The sequence below is a fragment of the Heteronotia binoei genome, chromosome 15, assembly GCF_032191835.1.
Source record: "Heteronotia binoei isolate CCM8104 ecotype False Entrance Well chromosome 15, APGP_CSIRO_Hbin_v1, whole genome shotgun sequence".
Lineage (NCBI taxonomy): Eukaryota > Metazoa > Chordata > Lepidosauria > Squamata > Gekkonidae > Heteronotia > Heteronotia binoei.
In genome coordinates this window covers 67,629,413-67,656,444 of record NC_083237.1, presented here as the reverse complement: position 1 = coordinate 67,656,444, position 27,032 = coordinate 67,629,413, and the positions used below count along the sequence as shown (strand labels likewise).

Sequence of the window (27,032 nt, the reverse complement as noted above, 5' to 3'; positions counted from 1 at the left end):
CTCTCTCAGCCCCACCTACTTCACAGGGTGTCTGTTGTGGGGGAGGAAGATAAAAGAGATTGTGAGCCGCTCTGAGATTTGGAATGGAGGGCAAGAGTGCAGTGCTGCAGGCGTTTTCAGGGCTGGACTGTCCTCTTTCTCAACAAAGGTGTCTCCCAGGGCCTGCCACTATGCCTGGGGTGGTTGTGTGGCGCAGAGCACCGCTGTGGACCTCTGTGGTGGGGATCCTTCGGCCTGGAGGTGCAGGGGCCTCAGTCCCGTGAATACTACATTTTGAACTGTTTTCAGTGAGCCAGCCGTAGAATGTCCTCTTCATGTGCCTGTCTGCCTTTCTTTCTTTCTCAGGATGGGAAGCCCCTAGCAGGCCTGATCCAGGACCACATGGTCTCTGGGGCCAGCATGACCACGCGGGGCTGCTGCTTCACCCGAGAGCAGTACCTGGAGCTGGTGTATCAAGGGCTGACCGACGGGAAGGGGCGAGTGAAGCTTCTGCCTCCAGCTATTCTCAGGCCACAGCGGTTGTGGACGGGAAAGCAGGTAAAATGAGGAGTCTGGCTTTAGGCAAGGCTGGGATTGCAAATGAAGGGAGAAACATCATGGGGAGCAGATTCTCTTTCTCAACAGTTAACAGTGGAGATGTAAAATTTCTGGGAATTTTGAAGCCATGGGGAAAACCAAAGATTGGGGGGGATCCGCAGTCATTTTCTTCTTTCTTTCTTTAAACTGTTATATGCTGCCTCATAAGCCTTAAAAACCCAGCAGCGTAACACATTTGTCAGTCTGAATGATCCTCAGAGTAGTCCTGAGGCTGAAGGCAGATTAAAAAACAGAAATGGTCAGAGCCAGAGTGAAAAGCCTGAGTGAAAATAAACGTTTGGGCCTGGTGCCTCAAAGAGTGCCGTGTGACATGTGAGTTTTGGGGGAAGGGCATTCTGCAGGCAGGGGGCCACCACTGAAAATGCCCTGTTTGTAGTCACGCCCACCTGACCTGTGTAGCTCAGGGCCCAGAGAACATGATTTGGGACCGAGGAGGAGGAGGAGGACGTGGCCCTTCAAGTCCAGGGTAGCACACGGAATCCCACCCGGAAACGGATGAGTAGCCAGTGGAGGGATTTCAGCCTAGGGGTTCTGTGGTCTTTTTATGAAACTCCAAAGAGCGACCTGGTTGCAGCATTTTGGACTAGCAGACAGTTTCTGGAGGGCTTTAAAGCATAAAGTTTATTATTTATTTGGCATATAAAATTGTACCAATTTGCATATTTATGAAACTTTAAGGTATAAATGCCTTGGTTGTGCACAAGTAACTAGTACTGCAGACTGCTATAGCTTAGCACATGTGTATCTCTCTTCGACAATAAATGTTGAAAATAGGTAACACAAATTGATTTAAAGTCTCATATGACCATAGTAGGATGAGCAGCATATTTGGGCATCGAGTTAGTTTGTAACACTGAAAATACTGAATTCTTTAGCAGAATATTTTCATTGTACATTTTATGCCAAATTATAATTGTGGACCAGATCAGTTACATTTGAACAATCCACACACCTTTGAATGTCCACAGAAATTGTCTTCTTATGTAGGCTGCTTTACACAAAAGTCGTCATACATTTTGTGTGAGTAAAATCTCATCTTAAAAAGTATATAAAGCACCTTTCCGAAAGAGAACAGGTTTCTATCAGTGCTTGCCAAAATTTCCAGTTTTTCCATGGGGGGAAATCCTTGAAAGAAAGCAAAGGCGAAAGCACTCTTCCCTGTGCGCCGCTAGTGGCCAGGTGGTGTGTTTCCTGTGGCAGCTGTCTCAGAATGCCCTTGGCCTGTGTCTCATCCCTTTTGCCCTGGCCTTTCACTCCTCCATGCCTTTGGCAAAAGGGGCGGAGAGAGAGAGGGAGAAGCAGGATCAGAAGCCTTCCCAGACATGCGCTGTTTGGAAGGCCTTGAGAAGGTTGTGTAGGGCTTGTCTTTTCAGAAGTTAGTAGTAAAGTTCCCCAGTGGAATTTGTGTGTGTGACATTTTTATCCTGTCCTCCTTCCAAAAAAGGAAAGAGGTCATGAACCTGGTTCTCCCCTCCTCTGCTCCATTTCACCCTCCTAAGAACCTTGTGAGGTGGGTTAGGCTGCAGGAGAGTGCTCACCCCAAGCGCTTCATGACACCCCCGGAGGCTGGCTCTGAGATACCAGCTGCCGGAGCACACATAGCAATCTCCTTTATTGGCATTATAAAAAGCATTAGCATAGATAAGAGTAAGACAGAAAGAAATGAGGAAATGAAGCATACACATGGGTAAAAAAACATTTCAATTCCATTCTAAAATATGAGTGAAATCATTGTAAAATAGCTTGAGATGCCAGAGCAGCACTCGAACCCCTGCTGCCTGCAGTGGGAAAGGGGTCAGTGACAGAGGGGCCAGCTGCTTCTCATGCGAACTGGTTGTGTTAATGCCGTTTGTGTGTTATTTTGTCACAGGTTGTTTCTACCTTGCTGGCAAATGTAATTCCAGAGGACTGGCCTCCACTGAATTTGTCCGGGAGGGCTAAAATCGATGGAAGAGCCTGGGTGAGAGCATCTGAACCCAGGTGTCGCTCCTCAGGTCTCGACTTCATGTGTGAATCTCAGGTATGGGTTAGCATTCCTCAGGTTCCTCAGAATTCACCATTTTGTGAAGCCTCCATACCAGAAAAACTCTATGACCGCCACAGCCAAACTGGTCATTTGCTGCCCCTGAGCATCACACGTGTTTGAAACCCAGTGAAAGATGAGGAGGCTGGCGCTCTCTCTCTCTCTCTCCCTCTCTCTCTCTCTCTCTCTCTCTCTCTCTCTCTCTCTCTCTCTCTCTCATGACTCAGGGGGGTCTTACCAATTGCTGCCAGCACTCTGGGTTAAGGGTCCCCCATGAGAAGGCCCAGAGTCCCCTTCCAGGCCTCCCTTGGCTTAGGCCAAATAATAGGCGTGAGGACCAGGCAGAGTGAACAACAGGGAAAAAAGGGTTTATTTAAAAGGTCAGTGCGATATAACAAACAAGGTGCATAAAACACTAAAAGGGTGAAGGGAAAAACAAATGCCCTAATGCATCTATCTATACAGTCCCTGCTCTAATACCAACACTTACCCCCTTGGGTGTGGGACCTTTCCCTGCTCTCTAAGGCTGCAGCCTGCCTCCAGCTCAGCCTTCCAGGAAAAGAAAACCCCCTTCCTGGGCTTGGCCCTTTTATCTTCTCTTCCCAGGCCCCACTCCTCTCTGAGCCAGTTTCTCTCCAAAACCTGGCCACTCAATCAGAGGGAAAGGAGGGATCCTGGGAAATGTAGGCTCTTCCCAATAACTCCTAAGCAGGCTTCCCTGGGGCCTGCAGGCCTCACTAGGCCCAGGATCATGACACTCTACAGGAGGCTACAGCTGGAGTCCGGAACTGGCTCTGCAGATGGAGTCCGAGAGTGGAAGAGAGAGGAATCAAAAGCAGTAGGGGACAATTTTGCTTTATCCTTCTGATTAACACTTGACTGTAACTATGTTCTTTAAGTTTTTTGTACTAGAAAATGCATGAGAACTGTTTACTTCTGTCTTGGCCTGTATTTTTCTCTCTCTTTCCCCCCCAGTTATGCCAATAGGGGTTGCCTTTAAGTCAGTAAGATGAGTCCTTTGAATCTGGGTTCCTCCCTCCACCCCCTTCCCACACACACTTCATAATAAAGTCTTCAAGAGTCTCTTTCTGTGTGCCTGAGTGGTGGGATTGCCTCCCACACACTCCTTTTGCTGTAACCTCTGAGGATGCTTAACCACAGTGCAGAGGAAAGGAATTATTTGTGTGGTAGCACAGCTGTGCCTGTTTGGCCTGGACTAAACAGCAACCCGTGTGCCCAGGAATGCGTGCTGCTTCCTGGATGGGCTAGTCCTAACTGCTGGGTTTGGTGTGCCTGCCAGGTGATCATCCAAAATGGGGAGCTGCTGTGTGGCGTCTTGGACAAAGCTCACTACGGCAGCTCTGCCTACGGCCTGGTCCACTGCTGCCACGAGGTCTACGGGGGCGAGACCAGTGGGAAGGTGCTGACGGCTCTGGCGCGCCTCTTCACGGCTTACCTGCAGTTCTACCGGGGCTTCACGATGGGTGAGGAGATCGGGGGTCCTTTCATTTCAGCCACAGCCTATAATGGAATACCTTATAAAATGTTTTTCATAATTGGCGTCTCTTAAATTATTGCTGTGACCCAAAGGCAGGGACCACTCATAGTGCAGCTTTTGCTATTGTAGCCATCACATGGTGAGGATAGGGCAGGATAGAAGCCCAATAGATAAATAATGCAGAGCGGGGGCTAGTGCTGTGGGTGTTTAACTGAAAGAAAAAACCCTTGATATATTATTAACCAATATTTATTTTAAACTGACAGACAGACATTTAAGAGGGCAATGCACAAGATCTTCCGTTTCTCCTGTGCCATAAAAACATGACTAAATCTCCCCTCCCAGACAAGGCTGGTTGACAGATTGCACTGCCCAAAGAGTGCTTGTGAACGGTTCCTCATCCTCTTGGAGAAGTGTGACAAGTGGAGTGCCTTAAGGATCTGTCCTGGGACCTGTTTTGTTCAACATCTTTATCAATGATTTGGATGAAGGAATAGAGGGAATGCTTATTAAGTTTGCCGATGATACTATATTGGGAGGGGTTACAAATACAGTAGATGACAGAAACTCTGTGTTTTTATAGATAACTGATTAAAATTGGGTTGGTTTGTTTCTTGTTGTTGTTTTGGACTTGTTGGGTGACCTTTCCCTGCAAGCAGGGAGGCTTAATGTTGATTAAAACAGCATTAAAATACTTAGCATCCACAGTAAAAACAATACACTAGCTGCGATGGAAATAGAATGTTTCAGTGCCCGCTTGCCCCTTGGGTAGATAAAAGATATTAAGATAATTTATTGAATTATTTGTAAATGCTTCATTATTGTTCCATTTTTACACTGACTTCTAAATCTTACATTATTATGGTTATATTTTGATATTGGTTTTTAATATGTCTGGACTGTTTTGTGCTGGTTACATACTGTAATAAAGCGATAATGATGATGATGATGATATTACAGGGGAGGGATGGTGGCTCAGTGGTAGAGCATCTGCTTGGTAAGCAGAAGGTCCCAGGTTCAATCCCCGGCATCTCCAAAAAAGGGTCCAGGCAAATAGGTATGAAAAACCTCAGCTGGAGATCCTGGAGAGCCATGAATGGGGTTGTGGCTCAGTAGTAGAGCATCTGCTTGGGAAGCAGAAGGTCCCAGGTTCAATCCCTGGCATCTCCAAAAAAGGGTCCAGGCAAATAGGTGTGAAGAACCTCAGCTGGAGATCCTGGAGAGCCATGAATGGGGCTGTGGCTCAGGGTAGAGCATCTGCTTGGTAAGCAGAAGGTCCCAGGTTCAATCCCCGGCATCTCCAAAAAAGGGTCCAGGCAAATAGGTGTGAAGAACCTCAGCTGGAGATCCTGGAGAGCCATGAATGGGGTTGTGGCTCGGGGTAGAGCATCTGCTTGGTAAGCAGAAGGTCCCAGGTTCAATCCCCGGCATCTCCAAAAAAGGGTCCAGGCAAATAGGTGTGAAAAACCTCAGCTGGAGACCCTGGAGAGCCATGAATGGGGCTGTGGCTCAGTGGTAGAGCATCTGCTTGGGAAGCAGGAGGTCCCAGGTTCAATCCCTGGCATCTCCAAAAAAGGGTCCAGGCAAATAGGCGTGAAGAAACCTCAGCTGGAGACCCTGGAGAGCCATGAATGGGGCTGTGGCTCAGGGGTAGAGCATCTGCTTGGTAAGCAGAAGGTCCCAGGTTCAATCCCTGGCATCTCCAAAAAAGGGTCCAGGCAAATAGGTGTGAAAATCCTCAGCTTGAGACCCTGGAGAGCCGCTGCCAGTCTGAGTAGACAATACTGACTTGGATGGACCCAGGGTCTGATTCAGTATAAGGCAGCTTCATATGATATTAAGAACTCTTCTCAGTGAATAGTAACGGATTTGAATGAATTCAGTCTTCCAGATCCTGTAGATATTTAAGCCTGGCAATCTATGGTGCAGCTCCAGCCTCTCGTTCAGAGTAGTCTTTCGTTGGGTCAGGTCCTGTTCCACTCAGCAACTGCTCCACCAGGAAGTTCTTCCAAATGTTGAGCCAGAAACTCTTTTGATTTAATTCCAACCCATAGGTTCTGGTCCCACCTTCTGGGGCCACAGAAAACAATTCTGCACCATCTTCTTCATGACAGCCCTTCAAGTACTCGAAGATGGTGATCCTGTCACCTCTCCGCTGCCTCTTCGGGCTAAACATGCCCAGCCTCCTTTAACCTTATGCTCTCCTAAGCAGAGTGCCGAGCATTGCTGGGCAACGTGTTCCTCTCTGCCTTGCTGCAGGACAGCAGTGCTTGAGGCTCACTCTTAGAAAGGCAGGAGCCCCACAGGGAAGACCGTGGTGATGCTCCCTCCTTTGTGAAAGCCCCCCCCCCAATCAACCCAGGGAGGAGTGCATAAACAATAAGAAGAACAAGGCTAATATTTTAACTGGAACAAATCATGGTGGCTTATTGAAGCACAGTGAAGATAAATGATTATTGTTGAAATGACATGCCTAACATTATTAATTGCACAAAGGTATATGAATGAAATAGTAAAATAAAGAACATGATAAAGTTAAGAGAAATAGTGAAGAAATGAAGCCAGGTTGGTGTCTTAGACAATGCAGCAAGAGACGGAATTGCCATTTGAAGGGACAGTTTTTGGATTTATATCCCACCCTATCCTGCATGGGCTCAGGGTGGCTTACAACAGTAAAACAACAGAGTTAAAAATGATATCATAAAAACAAGCATTACAAAAACAGGAGCAGCCCAGGAATCAATCTTACAGACAGAGGCGACAAAACCACCCAGCAGCATGTGGCAGATGGCTAACAGCGTAACAGAACCCCATAATGGTGAAATGCTGGGGGAAGTGATGACTTCAAAGGACGCCCGCTGGATTAATTAAAAGCCTGGCTAAAGAGCTCGTTCTTACAGGCCCTGCAAAACCTTGGTAAGTCCCACAGGTCCCAGATCTCCAGCAGGAGCTTATTCCACCAGGTAGGGGCCCAGACCAAAAAGGCCCTGGCCCTTGTTGAAGCCAGCTGGGTGTCCTTAGGACCAGGGACTATGAGGAAGTGTTGAGCAGCAGACATCAGAACCCGGGGGCGGGGGGGGGGGGTTCATATGGGGAGAATATGAAGCAGTGACCATTGTGGGTTTGACACAATCAGCTTTTCTTTTTGGGCAACAGAAATAATGAACCTTCCTCCCCCCCCCCCCCCCCCGCTCCTCAAAAAGAGGCTATCCCAGGGATTGTGGGGCCTGTGAACATATGAAGCTGCCTTCTACTGAATCAGACCCTCGGTCCATCAAAATCAGTTTTGTCTACTCAGACTGGCAGTGGCTCTCCAGGGTCTCAAGTTAAGGTTTTTCACATCTATTGCCTGGACCGTTTTTAGTGGAGATGCCAGGGATTGAACCTGGGACCTTCTGTTTACCAAGCAGAAGCAGATGCTCTACCGCTGAGCCACTGTCCCTCCCCCTTGTGTGGACAAGAAGCCACAGGAGGTGGAGCTGCATTGCGCTGTGGGAAAGTTCTAATCCTTCCTTTTGGAAGATTCTTCTCTGTTTTGTTTATGACCTAGTTATTTGCCTAGTACAAAATGTGTCTTGGTTTGCCAGAATAATTCTTCATCTCCCAAAATGACCGAAAGTGGCCCCGCTTCCAGAGTTGCAGGGGCTGAACATTCTTTTTTCGTCATAGGAGTTGAGGATATTTTGATCAAGCCCCAAGCAGACCTCAGAAGACAGAAGATCATGAAGGACTGCACCCGCCTGGGCAGGAAGGTGAGTCGATGCTCCTTTTGGAGGTGGGGGGGGGAGGTTCCTCCTCCTCCAGGAGCCCTGTGTTCTCTCTGCCTTGACCCCTCTTTCTCGTTCCCAGGCCATTCAAGCTGCGTTTAACTTGCCGGATTCCTCGTCCTGTGAGCTGGTCCAGGGAAAGTGGCAGGACGCCCACCTCAGCAAAGACCAGAGAGACTTCCATGGGGTAGACTTGAAATTCAAAGAGGAAGTGAACCATCACAGCAATGAGATTAACAAGGTGGGACTTGGTTCTTTATCTTTTTTGGCTCTTTTACAGCCTGCTGGTAGCCTCAGGATTGCTTCTAGTTGCTTTATGCTATTTTTATGTCCATAAATTGTTTCTAATAGCTTTTTACAAGTATTGATAGTTTATGTTGCAGCTCTTATGATGTTTTAAGCCTCTTCTGAATCCCCTTTGGAAAGAAAAGTGACATATAAAGATGTGGTATTTATTTAGATATTAAATTAGATTGAATTTATTAGGTTGCCCCTCCCTGCAAGAAGATATTGGATTTATATCCCGCCCTCCACTCCGAAGAGTCTCAGAGCAGCTCACAACAACAAAAACAACAATAAATAATTAAAATCAACATTGAAACCCTAAAAACCTTAACAAATAGAATATATAGTTCCACATAATAGCAAAAATCAGTTTCCTCCTAGGGGGAGGATTACTGGGGCCGAGGGACGGTGAGATTGCCAGATTTTGTGTGGCCCTCAGCCAAATGCCTAGTGGGACATCTCTGACTTGCATGCCTTGCAGAAAGGTAATAACTCCTTCAGGACCCAGATGTTCCTCCAGGGGAGGGCCAGGGCCAAAAAAGCCTTGGCCCTAGTTGAGGACAGCTGGATCTCTCTCCGTTTGGGGACCACTAGGAAGTTCTTGTTTCCAGAGCTCTGCAGGCGTGCCGCGAGAGGTGATCCCAAAAGCATGTGGGTCCCTGACTGCCAAGGGCCTTAAAGGTCAGAACCAAAACCTTGAACCTGATCTGGAATCCAGTGCAGCTCCCCCGGCAGAGGCTGAATATGTGCCGTCTGGGGAAAGACCCATGCAGCCACGTTTGGATCAGATGGAGCTTCCAAGTCAGGCACAAGAGGAGGCCTTCATAGCGGAAGTTGCAGTAGTCTGTTGTAGAGGTGATCCTTGCATGCATTACTGTGGCTAGGTTGGGGTGAGACAAGTAGGGATATTTATATATCTGAATGAATAAATTCAATAGTACAGATTGTTTAAAAGGTATGAATTCATCTGATTGGACTGGGCAGATGAAATTGAAAGCAAAGTTGCAATCCTTCATTCATTCATTCATTCACTCAATCAGGTTTCTATCCCACTCTCCCCTGACAGGCTCAGGGCGGCTGTTTGTACGCTTCCTCTCACATGACGGAAGAATTGCAATCACTGATTTGGTATGATACTAACAAGTAATACTATGAAGGCAGTGAAACTGAGGTTTTAAAATCCCGTTGGTGTAGACGGGTGGATAGCCATGTCCATGGCATGGTGCTTTGGGTATGCTAGCTTGTCAACAGTTTTCAGTCCCTTTTTGCTTTTTCTTAAATTCAAATGATGTAAGAGAAGTTTGGGGATGTGGAATGGTCAAATTTTGGAAGTTAAGCAGAGTCAGTAGTTGGCCCGGAGACCACGACGGAGGAAGGCCATGGCCAACCCCCCCTGCTTCTCCCTGTCCTTGGAAGTCCCCTGCTGGGGTGGCCGGAAGACGGTCCTGAATGGACCACACAGGCAGACAGAGGGGAAGTTTCATGATACTGGCATGAAATTAGTATTGCTGCTGTAAAAAATTCTGCATAAACATTTGAATTTGTTTGAATGTAACATTTAAACCGCACTTGCATTATTGTTCTCCTAATCAAATATTTCCATTGGAGCATTTATTGCTATAGCGACATTAGATTAAAATGGAGTATTTTAAATATGTTACAATAAGCATGCATTCAACTCCCATTTTTTCCAGACAACCAATATAATCGCTTAAGAGATGACTGATTCTCATTCTGTTCTCCAAATAACCCAGGTGTGCCTGCCTCTGGGACTTCACCGGAGCTTCCCAGAAAATAATTTGCAGTTGATGGTGCAGTCAGGAGCTAAAGGATCTACCGTGAACACTATGCAGGTATTACAACTGTTTTTTAAAAAATGTTGTAAGGTTCATAATTTTTTTCTTCTGTGAATTTAAGTTCAGGACTTTCTTCTTAATAGAGCTGTGTAGGCCTGAGAAGAAGCTGGAAAAATTCAAGGGGAAGCCCAGGGCTTTTTTTTGGGGGGGGGGGGCACTTTCTTCAGTCAGGGTTGCCATTTTCTGGAAAGATGGGAAGGTCAGGGAAATGGAAATTGGTCAGGGAAGGTCAGAGAAATTGGCCAAAAGTCAGAAAGTTTTGGAAATCTCACTTGTTGGAGATACATCCCAATCAGCCAGACTTCTGGGGCTCTCCTTCCTTGGAGGTTTTTAAACAGAGGCTAGATGGCCATCTGACAGCAATGAAGATCCTGTGAATTTAGGGGGAGGTATTTGTGAGTTTCCTGCATTGTACAGGGAGTTGGACTAGATGACCCTGGAGGTCCCTTCCAACTCTGATTCTCCAGAATGCTTTGGGGCTTTGATCATGGTTTCCAGAGACCATATGACTCCAGTTTTTTAAAAGGGAATTTTATCGAAGTATCTAAACAGTCAATTAATACAATAAATTAAAAGCATAAACAGTGTAGAGAAAATGAAGTTTGTATGAATGCAGACCACTTTCTCTAGATCTAAAGCTTCTCTCTGGGTTGGAGAGACAGAAACATCTTAATGGCTTCAGGTTGGTTGCTCAGATTCTGATGATCTCTGTTCCTTTCTTCTCTGTCTGGCTGCTCCCGCCTGTGGGCCTGTGTGTGCTCCAGCCTGGCGTCTCTCTCAAGCCTCTTACTCAGAATGCCCCACCCACCAAATGCCAGGAATCCCTGCCTCCCTCTTAAAAGGGGGGAGCCCTGATTCTTCCTCAGGTCCCCCCAACTGTGCTCCCAGCACTGATTCACTAGGGTTTTGCCTCCTGGCTCTCCTGTGGCATGTCTGGTTGCATTCCTTGTATGGTGGTCTTTACAACCACCAAACTGCAGCTTGGAATCCAGAAGGAATGGTGGGGGGGGGAGCTCTTTCTTTTGATCAGACAACCTGTGAAGGCAGTTTGAGCTTAATCTCTGAGCATCCACCAAGTGTAAAACCCTTCATTCACAGAGCAAAGGAGAGGACATGGCTACTTTAAAGTGCTCTTTCATCACCCATCATCCCCCTCCAAAGTTTTTTCCTCCCAGCAGGGCTGCAGAACTCCAGGCCTGGCCCTCAGGCTCCCTGCCAGATCCCTGCCCAAGGTGGGGCCCCTCCCCCCCTCCCCTGGCTGGCTGCCTTCCTGAGGGGGGAGAGCTGAGCACTGCTTGTCAACAACCATTCCTTGGGTCTGAAACTGATTGCAGAAATTAGTCCATATGGAAAACTCTTGCTTTGTGGCCCCTGCACCCCTCTCCTTCCTTTCATGTTCGCTCCTTCAAATACTAATAAGAAAATAATGCACAGAAATGGCTGTTGTTGTTGTTGACTCCTCATGGGATTAAAGCTGGCACTTGTGGGACCAAACTGGTGCATGAAAGAAGGTGTGTGGGGGGGCAGGGAATTGCATGGAGTTGACAGAATAAACTAACTTTAGCTTTGCATTGTCATCTCTCTCTCTCTCTCTCTCTCTGTGCTTCCTAAAGATTTCTTGTTTGCTGGGCCAGATTGAGTTAGAAGGTCGAAGGCCTCCATTGATGCCCTCTGGCAAATCGTTGCCGTGTTTCCAGCCCTACGACTTTTCCCCCAGATCTGGGGGGTTTGTGATGGGGAGATTCCTCACAGGCATCAAGCCTGCAGTGAGTTATCTTTTATTACTGTTTGTTCATTGTTATCATTTTGTTGTATTTCCCAAGATAACATTCAGGGTCCTTTATGTAAGCCATATTTACAGATGTAACATAGGTAAGATTGTGAGTTCTGAACGAAACCATTATTCAGTCTTCTGCTTTCCTTAACATTTTTACCACCCTGAGTTTTAGAGGCACTTTTACCATCTCCTGGGTTCATATTTGGCTAATCCCTGTTCGCGAATTCTGTGAAAAGCTTAAATTGTACCCACGGTATGTTTACTGCCCCAAGCTGCTAAAATCCAGGAGATCTTGGGGAAGGGCGACTAGTAGGTTCCCTGGCACTAGCAAGTGCTTCAGTTTCAGAAAGAAAACTGTTAAGTGGCCATAATTGGAATACCTTCTTTGCTAATGTGCAAATATGCTTCTCCTAAAGGAAAAACTGTAAAGCAATTTCTCTATGCCTTTAACCTCCTTCCCACCCCCCCACCCCGAAAAAAAAATAGCTGAAGCAGAAGTTCATCCCAGGATCCCCCATAGTGGTTTTTAGTAAGTCAAGACAGCCCATGCGGGAGGTGAGAGTGGGCAGGACTCTCCTTCATTTTAAATAGTTTTGTTAGGTTTTCAGGTAAAATAGGAATAAATAGGTTAATTATTCATTGTAGTGGTTAAGTGCGTGGACTCTTATCTGGGAGAATCAGGTTTGATTCCCCACTCCTCCATTTGCACCTGCTGGAATGACCTTGGGTCAGCCATAGCTTTCATAGAAGCTGTCCTTGAAAGGGCAGCTGCTGTAAAAGCACTCTCAGCCCCACCTACCTCACAGGGTGTTTGTTGTGGGGGTGGGGGGAAGGTAGACGAGTTTGTGACCGCTCTGAGACTCTGAGATTCAGAGTATAGGGCGGGATATAAATCCAAAATCTTCTTAAAACAGGGTAAAGGGAAAGGTGAAAAGGTAAGGGAAATGATTCTATTTTATTACAATATTTCTACTTATCCGTTATTCATTTCATATTCTCTACAATCATCAGCAATCATAACATTTTTTCTGCATTCTCATCTTATAATGCAGGGGTGGCCAACGGTAGCTGTCAAGATGTTTTTTGTCTACAACTCCCATCAGCCCCATCAGCTGGGGCTGATGGGAATTGTAGGCAAAAAACATCTGGAGAACTACCGTTGGCCACCCGTTATAATTCATTAATCATTAACATCTCTTAAACTCCTACTAAGACAAGAATATATTTTTATATAGCAATATTTATCACACGTCACATTTTTATCAGATTTTGGGGATTTGTGTAGTATCCTGTAACCAACTATCTAATGGTTCCCATGTTTCCTTTGTTTCACACAAATTAATGTCTTTCAGCCTAGCTGAGGAGGTATCTTACTTCTGCAAGGTCTAGTAGTTTAGCTTAACAGCTCATCTTTTGTCGATATTTCATATGATTTGCAATATTTAGCGCACGTCATTCTGACTGCAGTCACTGCTTGCGTCAAAAACGCTTTGATCTGTCTGGAACAATTCTCTGGTAGCATATTTAATGAGAAAAGTTCTGCTTGGAATCTAATTTGTATCTTCAAAATCTTTTGTAATAGTACCATGTACCATCAATAAGATTTTGCTCCATCACACAACCACCAGATAGGATAAAAAGTTCCTGTTGCAGTCTTACATTTCCGACACTTATTTCACATATTCTGATAAATTTTTGCTAGTTTGTCTGGAGTTAAGTACCATCTATAAAACGTTTTGTAAATATTCTCTTTTAAGTCCATTGATCTAGTCATTTTTATATTACATTTCCAAACTTTCTCCCAGATTTATACTATGTCCCAAGTTTTGAGCCCGTTTAACAAACACTGTCTTTTACACTCTCATTTTGTATCTTTAGACTTAGAGAAAGTTCTACATTTTTGTTATTAGTTTGTTTTCTGGTCCAAACATTACCTTATCGAAAAGGGATTGTTTTTGGCAAAACTTTGTCCTTTGCACATCTAGATTTTATTTGAAGCTTTGTCCACTGATCTAATATTATATCTTGTCAGCTTAATTCGTCATCCGTCTTTAGGTCATCTGTGTCTGAAAGGAGGGGAGTCTCCATATTTTTTGTAGGCCTAATAAGTTTGAATGCTTCTATGGGAGAAACCCATTTGGGTATCTCTTTATATTTGGAGTTTTAGACAGCTCCAGACATTGAATAAAGAGCTAATTATTTCATGATTTTTTAAATTCTTATAGCTTTCTGGTTTAGCATACCAAAAGAATGCATGCCATCCCAAATTCAGGTCTGAACCTTGTAGTAACAGTAATCTTTTATTTCGTAACAAAATCCAGTCTTGTAGCCAAACCAAGCCTGATGCCCTATGAGATGTTTGCCAGTCCGGAGGGGCCAGACCTCCTCTTTCTTGAGAATCTTGGAACACTTTCAGTTTTATTCTGGGCTTCTTATTTTGCCAAATAAATTTAGACACCAGTCCGTTCAGCTCTTGAAAGAAGTTCTTAGAAAGCTTAATTGGAATCATTTGTAATAAAAAAAGTATTCTTGGTAGAATATTCATCTTGATCATTACTATTCTTCCTAATAAAGAACTATTGCTATTCTTCCTAACAGTTGTCCTCTAGGTGATACAATTAGTCCCCAAATTATTGTAAAGATAAGCAATAGGTGCATTTAAAAAACCCCAACATAGTGCCTGTTAATTTCCCAGGCAGATTAAAAGGCTAAATTTTGGCACTTAATTTGTAAAAAAAAAAAAGAGAGAGAGAGAGAGCAATAAATATGATTCTTCGGCTACTTTAAGTGTCAGGGAGTGGTGAGATCCTGTCCTTTCATTGAGAGCGGCTGGTGAGTTCTGCAAAGCTCAGAAGAATGACCTCAGACCCAACATGACGGAACGGAGCTGCCTCGTGTGCTGCTGCAGGCAAATGTTTTCTTCTTGCACAGAGGTTGCATTTGTGTTGCAGGAATTCTTCTTTCACTGCATGGCTGGTCGAGAGGGCCTGGTGGATACAGCTGTCAAAACCAGCCGATCTGGATACCTCCAAAGGTAAAAGTTCCTTTCTTAGTTTTTATGTAAAACGGAGGTTATAGGGAGATTAAGGGGCAGAGCATCTGCCCACTTCAGTCCCCGGCATCTCCAGCTCCATGTAGCAAGAGATGTGAAAGACCTCTCTCTGTCTGAAGCCCTAGCTATCTGAGGAGCCAGTGCTGATCTCAGGAGACCAGTGGGGTTTGATTCAGTAGAAGAAGGCAGCTCTTTGTGCATTTTGAGGCTGCATGTTGCTAAATATGCAGCCAAAGTTGCTTAATGTAAGAGCCAGAGAGAATAAACATCAGTTGTTCCAGAGCCACAAGACATGAAGGTTAGATGTTGGAGAGCCACAAGGAAGGGAAGCAGGGAGGAAGGGAGAGGCAGAAAGAAAGCAATTTTAACTTTAAATGCATTCTCCAAGCTGCCAGCTGGCTTGGCTTGGAGAGCCATGCAATATCTGTGAAAGAGCCACAGTTTGGCCATCCCTGGCTAAATGGCTTTTGGACAAAGAGTAAACTACGCAGTTCCTTCGAATCAGATATCTCTGATTGACAATTGATGGACTTAATGAGTACGTCTCTTGGCTTGTGATGCTGTCAGGCCCAGAGACAAGAAACAGACAAGTAAAGTTCAAGATCTTTATTCCAACATCGTAGGCAGGTACAGGCGTTGTCAGAGCTGGCTCTCACGCCAGTTGCCCTCCCTTATAACCCCTTTGCCTTGACTGTTCAAGGCAATTCAAGCTAAGCGTGCCAAGCTGCAGCAGGGATTTTGCATGGGTCCCCTCCTACTCTGTCATCACCCCAGATGCCTGTTATCTAACCCCTCGGCTACATCTCCACCAGCTCCCTTGACCTTGGTTGCATAGTAACATGCGAGTTCCCAGACATGCCACCCTCCCTCTAGATAAGCTGCGAAGATGCTTCAAAGCAATCAGCCAGCATAGCAAGCACAAGCGTTAGCATTGTAGAACTGTTAGCCATTTGGATACATGTGGCAAGAGGAACAAAGATGGAGTGACTCTTGACAGATGCTTGCTGTGCACTCCAAAGGTTTCTTGAACACCTTTTAAAGACATTGCCCTGCGGGATTCCCTGGTGTTCATCTGAAAAAATAGGTTTGGGTGGAAACGCAGAATGGTCCTCTTTTTCCCCCCTCTTTCTTTTTTTTTGCACAGGTGTGTCATAAAGCATCTAGAAGGGCTGATAGTTCATTATGACCTGACCGTAAGAGACAGCGATGGCAGCATTGTGCAGTTTCTCTATGGAGAAGATGGCTTAAACGTTTCCAAAATACAATTCCTGCAGCCCAAACAGTTTCCTTTCATTGTAGATAACTATAAGGTAGGATTCTTGTATGTCTTCCACCTCACCTCCCTGTTAATTTCAGCGGGTTGTGAGTCTGAACTCTTACTTTGAAGGATGTGTTATTTCACAAGAAATAAGCTGTTCTTTTTGGGGGGGGGGTATTACCATTACCTTTTTATTTTTAACTGTTAGGTCCATGTAAATTCCTCTGGCTGTACCATCTTTTACCTATCAACCCAATGTTTAACGATGAGGTAGATATTTGCAGTGTGAATCAAGTGCTTTCAGATAGTAGGCACAGCTATAGAAGACTGAAAAATGGTGTCCCAAAGCAAAGGTGGAGAATCTGTTTTATTTATTGCAGTAAGAACAAAAGGGAGGAGGCTCCTTTGAGTTCTGAGGCAGCACTGACAGAGAAGGCCATTGCGTGGAGGGCTGGGAGTCTCCAGGAAGGAAGCTTCCGTCTCAAGGAGTCATTAGGGCATTCTCCGCTGATGAAAGGTCCAGCCGATGAAGAAGTCCAACGTTAACTGCCCTTGATTAAATACAGAAACAATGTCAACCACGAGTGATGAGGCCACCATGTGGGAACTGGGGTAGAGCAAGTACAAATGGGCAGGAACCTACTGACAAACTAAAGTTTGTCATGAATTTTGGCCTGTTCAAGGTTCTCAGACTGAAGCTTGTGAATTGAAGAACGAGGACAAAGTACTGTGAATTCAGGTGCCATTTGTGGGGGCTTCTGGCAGTCCATGAAGAGCAGTTCTTTCTGCTTTTCACAAGAAGCAGCTGAGTGGCTGGGAGCTCAGCTGTTTTGGGGCTTTCTGCAAACCCCATTTAAAGGCTGCCTTTCAGCAGAGTTTGCAGAGCCATGAGCCACACGAACTGGGTCAGTTTGTAAATAAGTCTCCCAATAGAGTTTGGGGTTCAGCTGTGAACCACATTTTCCCAGTTTGCACCCATCTCGAACAGCAAGTATAATCTTAGCAAAGTTTCTTACATACCTTCTTTATCAAGGTTGGAGGTAGAAAGACATAAAAAGGGGACCTTCTTACAGGAGAGTGCCTGCTGCAGTACAAAAGCCACTCGGGGTCGAATACAGCAGCAAAGAGATTCACAAGGGGATGGCCCCAGAACTGGGACACTAAGGCCAGGTCATGCGTGCACGATTTGCAGAGGTCAGCTCCTGCCCAGCTGAGTGCTCTGCCCTCACGCTGCCCACTGGAAGGAGGGACAGAGCAGCCGTTAGGAAGATCTCACAGAAGATACATGGGGCCGATAGTTCCAAAGCCGTTCTGTAGAGGGCATGAGATGCGCTCCTACATTTCATGTTTATTTAAACTATGATTTCCAGTTGTCCATGCACTAAGTGGCAAGGAAGTGGATAGCAGCATCCCATTTCCAAGTGGAGAATACGGTTTGCTCAATTGATTTATTTATGTATATAAATATTTGTAAACTCACCCCCCCCCCAAACAGGAACAAGGCAGATAACAGCAACCTGAATTAATATTTAAGCAATATAAAAAAATCAACGAACTATTCTCTCCAAATAGATACCAGTTTGTACCATCCATCCATCAAATTACCCAGATAAAGACAGCCCCAAACGCTCTCTTAAAGCATCCTGTTTTGCATCGAGTCATTACCAACCCAGGGGGTGACATCACATAACGACGTTTTCTTGGCAGACTTTTTACACGGTGATTTGCCATTGCCTGCCCCAGTCCTCTACACTTTTGTCATGGGCGATGATGAAGGGGAGCTGCCCTCATTCCCTGCAGTTGAGCGACCACAAGCGCAGAGTCCCCCCCTCCCCCAACTCACCCCCGCGGATGGCTCATCTTTGAGAGAGACTTCGGCAGGATTAAGCCACCAGGCGCCGAGAAGCACATTCGAGAGCTAGGTGCTCCCTCACCCCAGAGTTCTAACAGGAGCCTGGCCACGTTAATTGGAAACAGTCAAGTCAAGGCTTCAGATATTAGAAAACCTCAGTAGGTGATGATATACTTTGATCAAGAGGCTGGAAGAAATGTTTTTCTCAAACTTGTTACCATGTTATTATTGGAAGAGTAATTGATGTCACAGTTACATTGAATCTGATGCAGTTTCCATGTGCATCTGCTACAGCACTCAGATACTCTGCTTTGAGGCTTGTGCTGTAGAATACGGTGCTTCAGTGGGGCTCAGCAGCCCCCGCGGCCACAGACTTTATGTCCAACTCAAGAGAACAGTGAGAACCATCCGTGGATGTATTAAGTAATAGATTGGCTGCCCACGTTGTGCCACATCACCCCCCCCCAATCTCCCAAGGCAAGATGCTCTTCTTCGTGGATGTAGAAAGGCCACTGAAAGCAGAGAGCTGCCCATCCACAAAGACACGGCTGATGGGGGCCTGTCCAGATTAAGATCCCAATAAGATCGGCACAGATCTTGAAATCTCAAAACTTCATTGTAGGGAATGGATGGTTGCAAACATGGATACCAGCAGCTCCACCCGATATCCGTAGATTGGTAAACACCAAAAAGAGGCCCTCAGAAGTTGACTTGCCATGTAAAGTATGGAAGATGGCATATGAACGGGCTTTGGCAGTTATGCAAATTAGTTGTTTAAATAGGGGGAAACAGCACAACCTGAATGTGATTGTGGTGCAGCTCTCCAAAGTATCTTCTGCCGCAGGAATGTGAGCATCCTGCTTTCCGAGGTGATGTGGCAGAGCTCTTTTAACTCTCCCCTGCTGCAACGGAGGGGGTTGGAAATCTAGTTCTTAGTATTGGGGGGAGAGGATCGCCCAGTCGATCTGCACACTGTGCCAGCACATTGGTTGCCTTTTTTCTTGTCACATTTCGGAGGCATGAAGTCATTTTCTTACACATACTGGAAAAGATACCACTATCAGTACCAAAACAAGCCCAACCCAGGGCCTCATCTCCTTTGCTGTTATTCATGCTCCTTTGTTACTTTCTGTTTCTATGTATAAGTGTTGATATTTATGCCTTTTGCTCATTCACTGTTAATTCTGTTATTTATTTTGTATCTGTATTGCATGGTTTTGTTATGCAGACATCCATTATTGTGATATTGATATTAATGTAATTTTTATGAATGTGTATGTGCTTCATTTATATAATTATTCATAGCATTATTGCTTGCCTGGAGAGCCAGTTTGGTGTAGTGGTTAAGTGTGCGGACTCTTTTCTGGGAGAACCAGGTTTGATTCCCCACTCCTCCACTTGCCCCTGCTGGAATGGCCTTGGCTCAGCCATAGGCCTCACATTGTCCTTGAAAGGGCAGCTACTGTGAGAGGCAGTTTGGTGTAGTGGTTAAGTGTGTGGACTCTTATCTGGGACAACCGGGTTTGATTCCCCACTCCTCCTCTTGCACCTGCTGGCATGGCCTTGGGCCAGCCATAGCTCTGGCAGAGGTTGTCCTTGAAAGGGCAGCTGCTGTGAGAGCCCTCTCAGCCCCACCCACCTCACAGGGTGTCTGTTGTGGGGGAGGAAGGGAAAGGAGATTGTGAGCCGCTCTGAGACTCTTAGGAGTGGAGGGTGGGATATAAATCCAATATCTTCATCTACCTCACAGGGTGTCTGTTGTGGGGGAGGAAGGGAAAGGAGATTGTGAGCCGCTCTGAGACTCTTCGGAGTGGAGGGCGGGATATAAATCCAATATCTTCATCTACCTCACAGGGTGTCTGTTGTGGGGGAGGAAGGGAAAGGAGATTGTGAGCCGCTCTGAGACTCTTCGGAGTGGAGGGCGGGATATAAATCCAATATCTTCATCTACCTCACAGGGTGTCTGTTGTGGGGGAGGAAGGGAAAGGAGATTGTGAGCCGCTCTGAGACTCTTCGGAGTGGAGGGCGGGATATAAATCCAATATCTTCATCTACCTCACAGGGTGTCTGTTGTGGGGGAGGAAGGTAAAGGAGATTGTGAGCCGCTCTGAGACTCTTCGGAGTGGAGGGCGGGATATAAATCCAATATCTTCATCTACCTCACAGGGTGTCTGTTGCGGGGGAGGAAGGGAAAGGAGATTGTGAGCCACTCTGAGACTCTTCGGAGTGGAGGGCGGGATATAAATCCAATATCTTCATCTACCTCACAGGGTGTCTGTTGTGGCGGGGGGGGAGGAAGGTAAAGGAGTTTGTGAGCCGCTCTGAGACTCTTCGGAGTGGAGGGTGGGATATAAATCCAATATCATCATCTTCTTCTCGTTAGAGCTCTTTATTTTCTTTTCCCCTGTCCGGAAGAGCTCTTCTCTCTGTGGATGCTGCACCCCAACAAAACCACACCCCTCAGTTGAACTGCAAAGCCCCGCCTGGGGAGGCAGCCTCCTTGGCCAACCTGCCCCCCCCCCAGGCCTGTCTTTCCCAGCATTCCCTTGCGGCAGTGCATCTTGTCAGACCTGCTCAAGTCGGCCTCTTTTGCCATCTGGTCAGTACAGGGGAATGAAACATGGTGAAAGGACACTTAAACAGGTCAATTTGTTATCGATTTCTTACAGGTAATAGAGAAATTGAAGCGTTTAGATGAAGTTCTGTTAAAAACAGATCCTCGGCACGCCAAGGAACAATTCAGCTCCGTGAAGCGATGGCAAGTCCGGCACCGGCAGCCTTTCCGGAAAGGGGCCTTTCTGCTGTTTTCGCAGAAGAAGCTGGCGAGTGCAACTGCCCAGGCCCCCAGGGGGGAACTCCTCAGCGGCCGAGAGCCCAAAACTCTCCAGGTAGTTCAGACAGGAGTGGATAACAAGGCTTCATCCGTGCAGGAATGTAAAACCAAGTTTGAGTCCAGGGTTTAATTCTGGCCACAAGCTTTTGGGTGCCTGTAGGGCACAAACTTTTATACCCAGGATTAAGTGCGGTTGCTCTTCAAGGTGCCCCTGGGCTCAACCGTTCTGCCACTTCCGAGGAACAGGGCAGCTGCGTGTGCTGTGGAACAGATCACAATAGGCATATAGTCTTCAGGTAGAAATAACCAGTATGGAGCAGCAAGTGCATGAAAAGCTCACTGGAACCATCCATTGATTTAGCAGTGGATTTCAACGTGGCCTGAGTGTTGTAAATATATGTCCTAAATATTTTGAGCAAGCGAAGGGTGTGTCATGAGGATCACAGGGAGGGATTCCTCTGCAGCACATGGAAGGCCCGCCCTCCCTGCTTGCATTGCTCAGACCTTCAGCATCCTGGTGCCAGCAGTTGCCCTGGGGCTGGAGTGCCAGGGACAGGAAACCCACCGTCTGTTCATGAACCTGGGAGGCACAGCGCGGGGGAGGGGGGGCCGTGTTTTCACTTGTGGTGAGACACAAATGGGGAGAAGAGGCAGGATGGGGAAATGGGCGTCTCACATTCGGGGCCTCATGCAGGACAGCGACCTTCCTTCTACCCAGGGCTTTTTTTGTAGCAGGAACTCCTTTGCCTATTAGGCCACACACCCCTGATGTAGCCATTCCTCCAAAAGCTAACAGAGCTCTTCTTACAGGGCCCACTGCAAGCTCTTAGAGAATTGGCTACATCAGGGGTGTGTGGCCTAATGGGCAAAGGAGCTCCTGCTACAAAGAAACCCTGCTTCTACCCCCAGCTGACATTCGGCTTCCCTCAGCGTTCTGTGGCTCCTTGAGAGCAGCAAGAGGCTACTTCGATCAGGCTGTCCCTCATTGGTTCTTTAATTGGAAACTTTTTTCATGGCTGAGTTGACTTCCAAGTGTCAAGGGCTGTCCTCTAGAGGATGGTGCGGAATTGTTTTCTGTGGCCCCGGAAGGTAGGACCAGAACTAATGGGTTGAAATTAAATCAAAAGAGTTTCCGGCTCAACATTAGGAAGAACTTCCTGACCGTTAGAGCGGCTCCTCAGTGGAACAGGCTTCCTTGGGAGGTGGTGGGCTCTCCTTCCTTGGGGGTTTTGAAACAGAGGCTAGATGGCCATCTGACAGCAATGAAGATCCTGTGAATGTAGGGGGAGGTATTTGTGGGTTTCCTGCACTGTGCAGGGGGTTGGACTAGATGACCCTGGAGGTCCCTTCCAACTCTATGATTCTATGAACTGCCTGAGCATTTGATTCCTCAGTGGAACAGGCTTCCTCCGTGGGAGGTGGTGGGCTCTCCTTCTTTGGAGGTTTTGAAACAGGCTGGATGGCCATCTGATAGCAGTGAGATTCCTGTGAATTTAGGGGGAGGTGTTTGTGAGTTTCCTGCATTGTGCAGGGGGTTGGACTACATGACCCTGGAGGTCCCTTCCAACTCATGAGGTGGTGGGCTCTCCTTCCTTGAAGGTTTTGAAACAGAGGCTGGATGGGCATCTGACAGCAACGAGGATCCTGTGAATTTAGGGGGAGGGGTTTGTGAGTTTAGAGTGGTTCCTCAGTGGAACAGGCTTCCTCCTCGTGAGGTGATGGGCTCTCCTTCCTTAGAGGTTTTTCAGCGGAGGCTAGATGGCCATCTGGCAGCAATGAAGATCCTGTGAATTTAGGGGGAGGTGTTTGTGAGTTTCCTGCATTGTGCAGGGGGTTGGACTAGATGACCCTGGGGGTCCCTTCCAACTCTGTGATTCTAAGTGGTGGCCATGAGTTGCTTCATGCTATGATATGCTATTGTACATTTGTTGTAAGATGCAATATTGACTTGATCTGTGTGTCCAGGGAGTTTTTCTGAATTTGTGTGTGAAATCTGTGTCTAACGCTGACTCCCTCTGCCCTTTGAATGCTGCTCTCCATTCCAGTTGCTGGAGACGTGGCGCGGCCTGAAGGAGACGAGACGGAGCAAGTATCAGAAGAAGGCAGCCAAATGTCCTGATCCCTGCCTGGGTCTCTGGCAGCCAGACGTCCATTTTGGATCAGTGTCAGAAACATTTGAAAAGGACATGGACAATTTCCTTGCGGAGTGGAACTCTCGGGATAAACTCCTTGGCTGTTGTAGATCTGAACTGTCTTCGGAGAGGTGGTGATTTTATTTCTCCTGCATCTAGCTTGGGGTGCACCAGGTCCCACGTACTGGTCTCAACCTGTCAAAGAAGGGCGATGGCAGCACAGATTGGTAGCATTCCGCCTTGGTGCTCCCAGGTGTTGCGGGTGGCACCAGGAAGGGCAGGGCTTCTGACTGACTCTTGGAGATCTGATTGGCTCTGCTGTTGTTTTGCTTAAGGTTGCTGTGGCAACTATTTCGTGGCTGGCTCCACCTCCAGTGGGAGCCATCCTGTGGCTGTGCCCGCTATGCCATGTCAGGATGCCAAAGGTGCCCACAGGCTCAAAAAGGTTGGGGACCTCCATTGCAAAATAATGAAGGGGTTTCTGGAAGGGCTGTTGCTGCTTTAATCTGAACTGATGGTTTAGGTTGGTTCTCTGCTGTCAGCTGCAACCAGTTCTGCTTTCCAAGAATGACAGCTGAAGAAGAGCTTTTTGGTAATCAGTGCTGCTGTTGTCATAAAATCGTGGCTAAACAAGGACTTTCTAATACTGCAGCACTGCATCACCATGAAACACAGACATGGGCGTCCGTCGTTCCATCTGGCCAGAAATGGCAGGTGGAAATTTGTCATAGGATGTAGAATCATAGATTCGAAAGGGACCTCTAGGGTCGTGTAGTCCAACCCCCTGTACAATGCAGGAAATTCACAAATACCTCGCCCCCCCACACCTCCCGTGAGCCCTGCTCCATGCCCAGAAGATGGCAAAAACCCTCCAGGCTCCCTGGCCAAACTGGGTCTGGAGAAAAATGGCTTCCTGACCCCAAATTTCCCTGGGCCTGTAAGAAGGGGCCACAAGAAGCTTAGTGCAAGAGCGCCTTCTCTAGATTGACATCATTTGGTATTGGGGGGTATTTGCAATTCCCTGCATTACTGACTGTCTGAAATTGCCTGTAATTGAGAATACATTTCAGCAGCCCAGTTCAAATTCATTGTTAACTGTCCCTCACTGAGTTGTATGCCTGAACATCTGCAGAAGGATCTTAATTAAGGGATTCTTAATTATTCAGCTATCTTAAGCTCAGACACAACAATGGTGAAGGAGGTGAGTGGCTCAGAGTGGCCAGTGAGGCCGAGCAGCCATCTTACTGCTGGGGTAAACTCTCTTTTCAGCCAGTCCGCCAGCTGCTGCCTCTGTATGAGAAAACAGCCAAGTGGACGTAGCTCTTGCTGCTGAAAGGAACACCTTTCTGTCTCTTCCCCCCCCCCCCCTTCCTGTGTCCTCAGATTAAAGGACTTGCTATACTTGAAGTGGCAGCAGTCGCTCTGTGACCCAGGAGAGGCTGTGGGTCTCCTTGCCGCTCAGAGCATTGGGGAGCCCTCCACCCAGATGACCCTCAACACTTTCCACTTTGCAGGACGCGGAGAAATGAACGTCACCCTCGGGATCCCAAGGTGAAGGAACAGCCTCTTGTCTCAGTGCTTTCTTGTGCTTAATGCTCTGCTCTAGAGAGAGCAGATGCTGCATACAAGCCGGCCCAGGGAAAGGTGTCTGTTTGGTGAGCTTGAACTGTCGGGGTGTCTTCTGAAAGAAACGGTTTGTCTTGGGTGCAAGCAGCCCTGCCCTAGATGGCTGAGGCTGTCCAAATCTCATTGTAGCAGGATCAGCCTTGGGGCGGACTTGAACCCGGGAGACCACCCAGGAAGTCCAGGGCTGCCCCACAGAGGCAGGGAATGGCAAAGCAGCCTTGTTTGCCTCTTGTCTTCCTAGGACATCTGTGGCTTGATGGCACTTTCCTTTGCCATTGATGACAAGGAGACAGAACAAGGGGGAAACACACTGTACAGGTTAACAGAACACAAGCGCCCACTGTGAGTGAAACCCACAAGTCTTTATCACAGTGCTTTTGTATGCCCCTTGGGTCGGAGTCCCCTGCTTCCCCCCTCCCTTCTCAGCCATGGTGTGTGGGCTCTCAGGGGTAGCTGAGGCCTCCGAATGAGAACTTCCTGCTTCTGAGAAGCAGAGCTGGATGCTGAGTTAAATTGGGCTGTTAAGTTGAGTTATGCCAGCATATTGTTTTCTTCCTTCACATGTCATATCTTTTACAATATCATCCCATGTTTAATAAAATCTTTATTTTTTAACCTGGTGTGGATCCTTCTCTCACAGCCTCAAAAGCTAAATCCGGAAGTCTTGGGCTGCTCACTTTTGTTTGGAAACTCAGAACTGCAAGCCAGCCTTGCAGGGTCGACTTTCTGGAAAGATTCCCTGGGAGGCTCAGAGCTTTGTCCCTTGACTCTGGAGCTGTGGGGAATAGTCCGAGGGACTGGTGGCAGCCTGGAGAGGGGGGCCTTAACTAGGACCTCAGGCCCTGAGTTCTGCTTTTCCTGGGCTCCCTGACATTAATAAAGTGTTTGAGTATTTCACATCGTTGCGGCTAAATGTTTGATGATTCTTTGGTCCAGGTTGCGGGAGATCCTGATGGTAGCCAGTGCCAAGATTAAAACCCCCATGATGAGCATCCCGGTGCTAAATACGAAGACAGCTCACCAGAGGGCAAAGGGACTCAAGAAGCAGCTCACCAGAGTGTGCCTGGCAGAGGTCAGTCTGACTCTCTAATCGTGGAATGAAGAGTCTGCCGTTCTTCACCCAGCAAGGAATTCTGTTGCTCCGGGACACAAGATAAATGGGCACGGCGTGGGAATAGCTAGGCCAGGAGTGGCCCAAGTGTGGCTCTTTCACACATTGTGTGGCTCCCAAAGCCCCCATCGCCTTGTCAGCTGGCTTGGAGAAGGCTTTTCTCTCTTTAAATCACTTCCACAAGCCAAGCCAGCCAGCAGCTTGGAGAATGCATTTAAAGTTTAAATTGCTTTCTTTCCACCTCTCCCTCGCTCTCCCATCTATTTTCCTTCCTTCCTTCCTTCCTTCCTTCCTCCCCTCCCTCCTTCTCAGTCATCTGACATTCGTGTCTTGCGGCTCTTCCAGGAAGCTAGTTCGGCCATTCCTGAGCGAGACATTCTGCTTATTGTTTCAGGTGTTACAGGAAGTGGCTATTCGGGAGTCTGTGTGTTTGGAGAATAAGCTCAACAAGCACCGTCTCTATACCATCAAATTCACTTTTTTGCCACATGAATGTTACCAGGAGATGTTTGTGAAGCCAAGGGACATCTTGAAGTATATGGAGACAAGGTCAGTGTCTTCTGCTGCCCGTTCCTTCTCCAGACGTCATCTTCAGGCTGCAGAGTTATCAACAGAATAATTATGACATGATTATTTAAAATATTTCATAGAATCATAGAGTTGGAAGGGACCTCCAGGGTCATCCAGTCCAACCCCCTGCACAATGCTCTCTCTCTCTCTCGGCTTGGCTTCGCGAACGAAGATTTAAGAAGGGTGCAATAGTCCATGTCTGCTGCAGGCTCGCTGGTGGCTGACAAGACCAATGCGGGACAGGCAGGTCCGGCCACAGTGGCTGCAGGGAAAAGTCTGATTTAGGGTTGGTGCTGTAGCAGTGCGATTCTTCCTCAATCTCCTTTTGTCCTCAAGACCAGCTATGCGTGCGTTCTCAAATGCACAATGCAGGAAACCCACAAATACCTACCTCAAATTCACAGGATCTGCATTGCTGTCAGATGGCCATCCAGCCTCTGTTTAAAAACCTCCAAGGAAGGAGAGCCCACCACCTCCCAAGGAGGAAGCCTGTTCCACTGAGGAACCGCTCTAACGGTCAGGAAGTTCTTCCTAATGTTGAGCCGGAAACTCTTTAGATTTAATTTCAACTCGCTGGTTCTGGTCCTACCTTCCAAAGCCACAGAAAACAATTCCACACCATCCTCTAGATGACAGCCCTTCAAGTACTTGAAGATGATGATCCTATCACCTCTCAGCCGCCTCCTCTTCAGACTAAACATCCCCAGCTCCTTCAGCCTTTCCTCATAGGACTTGGTCTCCAGATCCGTCACCATCTTTGTCACCCTCCTCTGGACCCATTCCAGCTTGTCTATA

General features: G+C 47.1%; 1 protein-coding gene across 1 annotated transcript in view; it reads left to right on the top strand.

The window, feature by feature from the left end:
- POLR1A (RNA polymerase I subunit A) overlaps positions 1-27,032 on the top strand; it is a 64,673-nt gene that overhangs the window by 17,443 nt on the left and 20,198 nt on the right. Inside the window, exons 14-27 of the mRNA XM_060255424.1 lie at positions 346-537; positions 2,468-2,617; positions 3,921-4,104; positions 7,788-7,870; positions 7,968-8,126; positions 9,925-10,023; positions 11,640-11,792; positions 14,755-14,837; positions 16,000-16,165; positions 20,635-20,853; positions 22,844-23,061; positions 24,314-24,481; positions 25,493-25,628; positions 26,062-26,216. Of these exons, the coding sequence (XP_060111407.1) occupies positions 346-537; positions 2,468-2,617; positions 3,921-4,104; positions 7,788-7,870; positions 7,968-8,126; positions 9,925-10,023; positions 11,640-11,792; positions 14,755-14,837; positions 16,000-16,165; positions 20,635-20,853; positions 22,844-23,061; positions 24,314-24,481; positions 25,493-25,628; positions 26,062-26,216 (2,165 nt within the window). The remainder of the gene's footprint in view (positions 1-345; positions 538-2,467; positions 2,618-3,920; positions 4,105-7,787; positions 7,871-7,967; positions 8,127-9,924; positions 10,024-11,639; positions 11,793-14,754; positions 14,838-15,999; positions 16,166-20,634; positions 20,854-22,843; positions 23,062-24,313; positions 24,482-25,492; positions 25,629-26,061; positions 26,217-27,032) is intronic.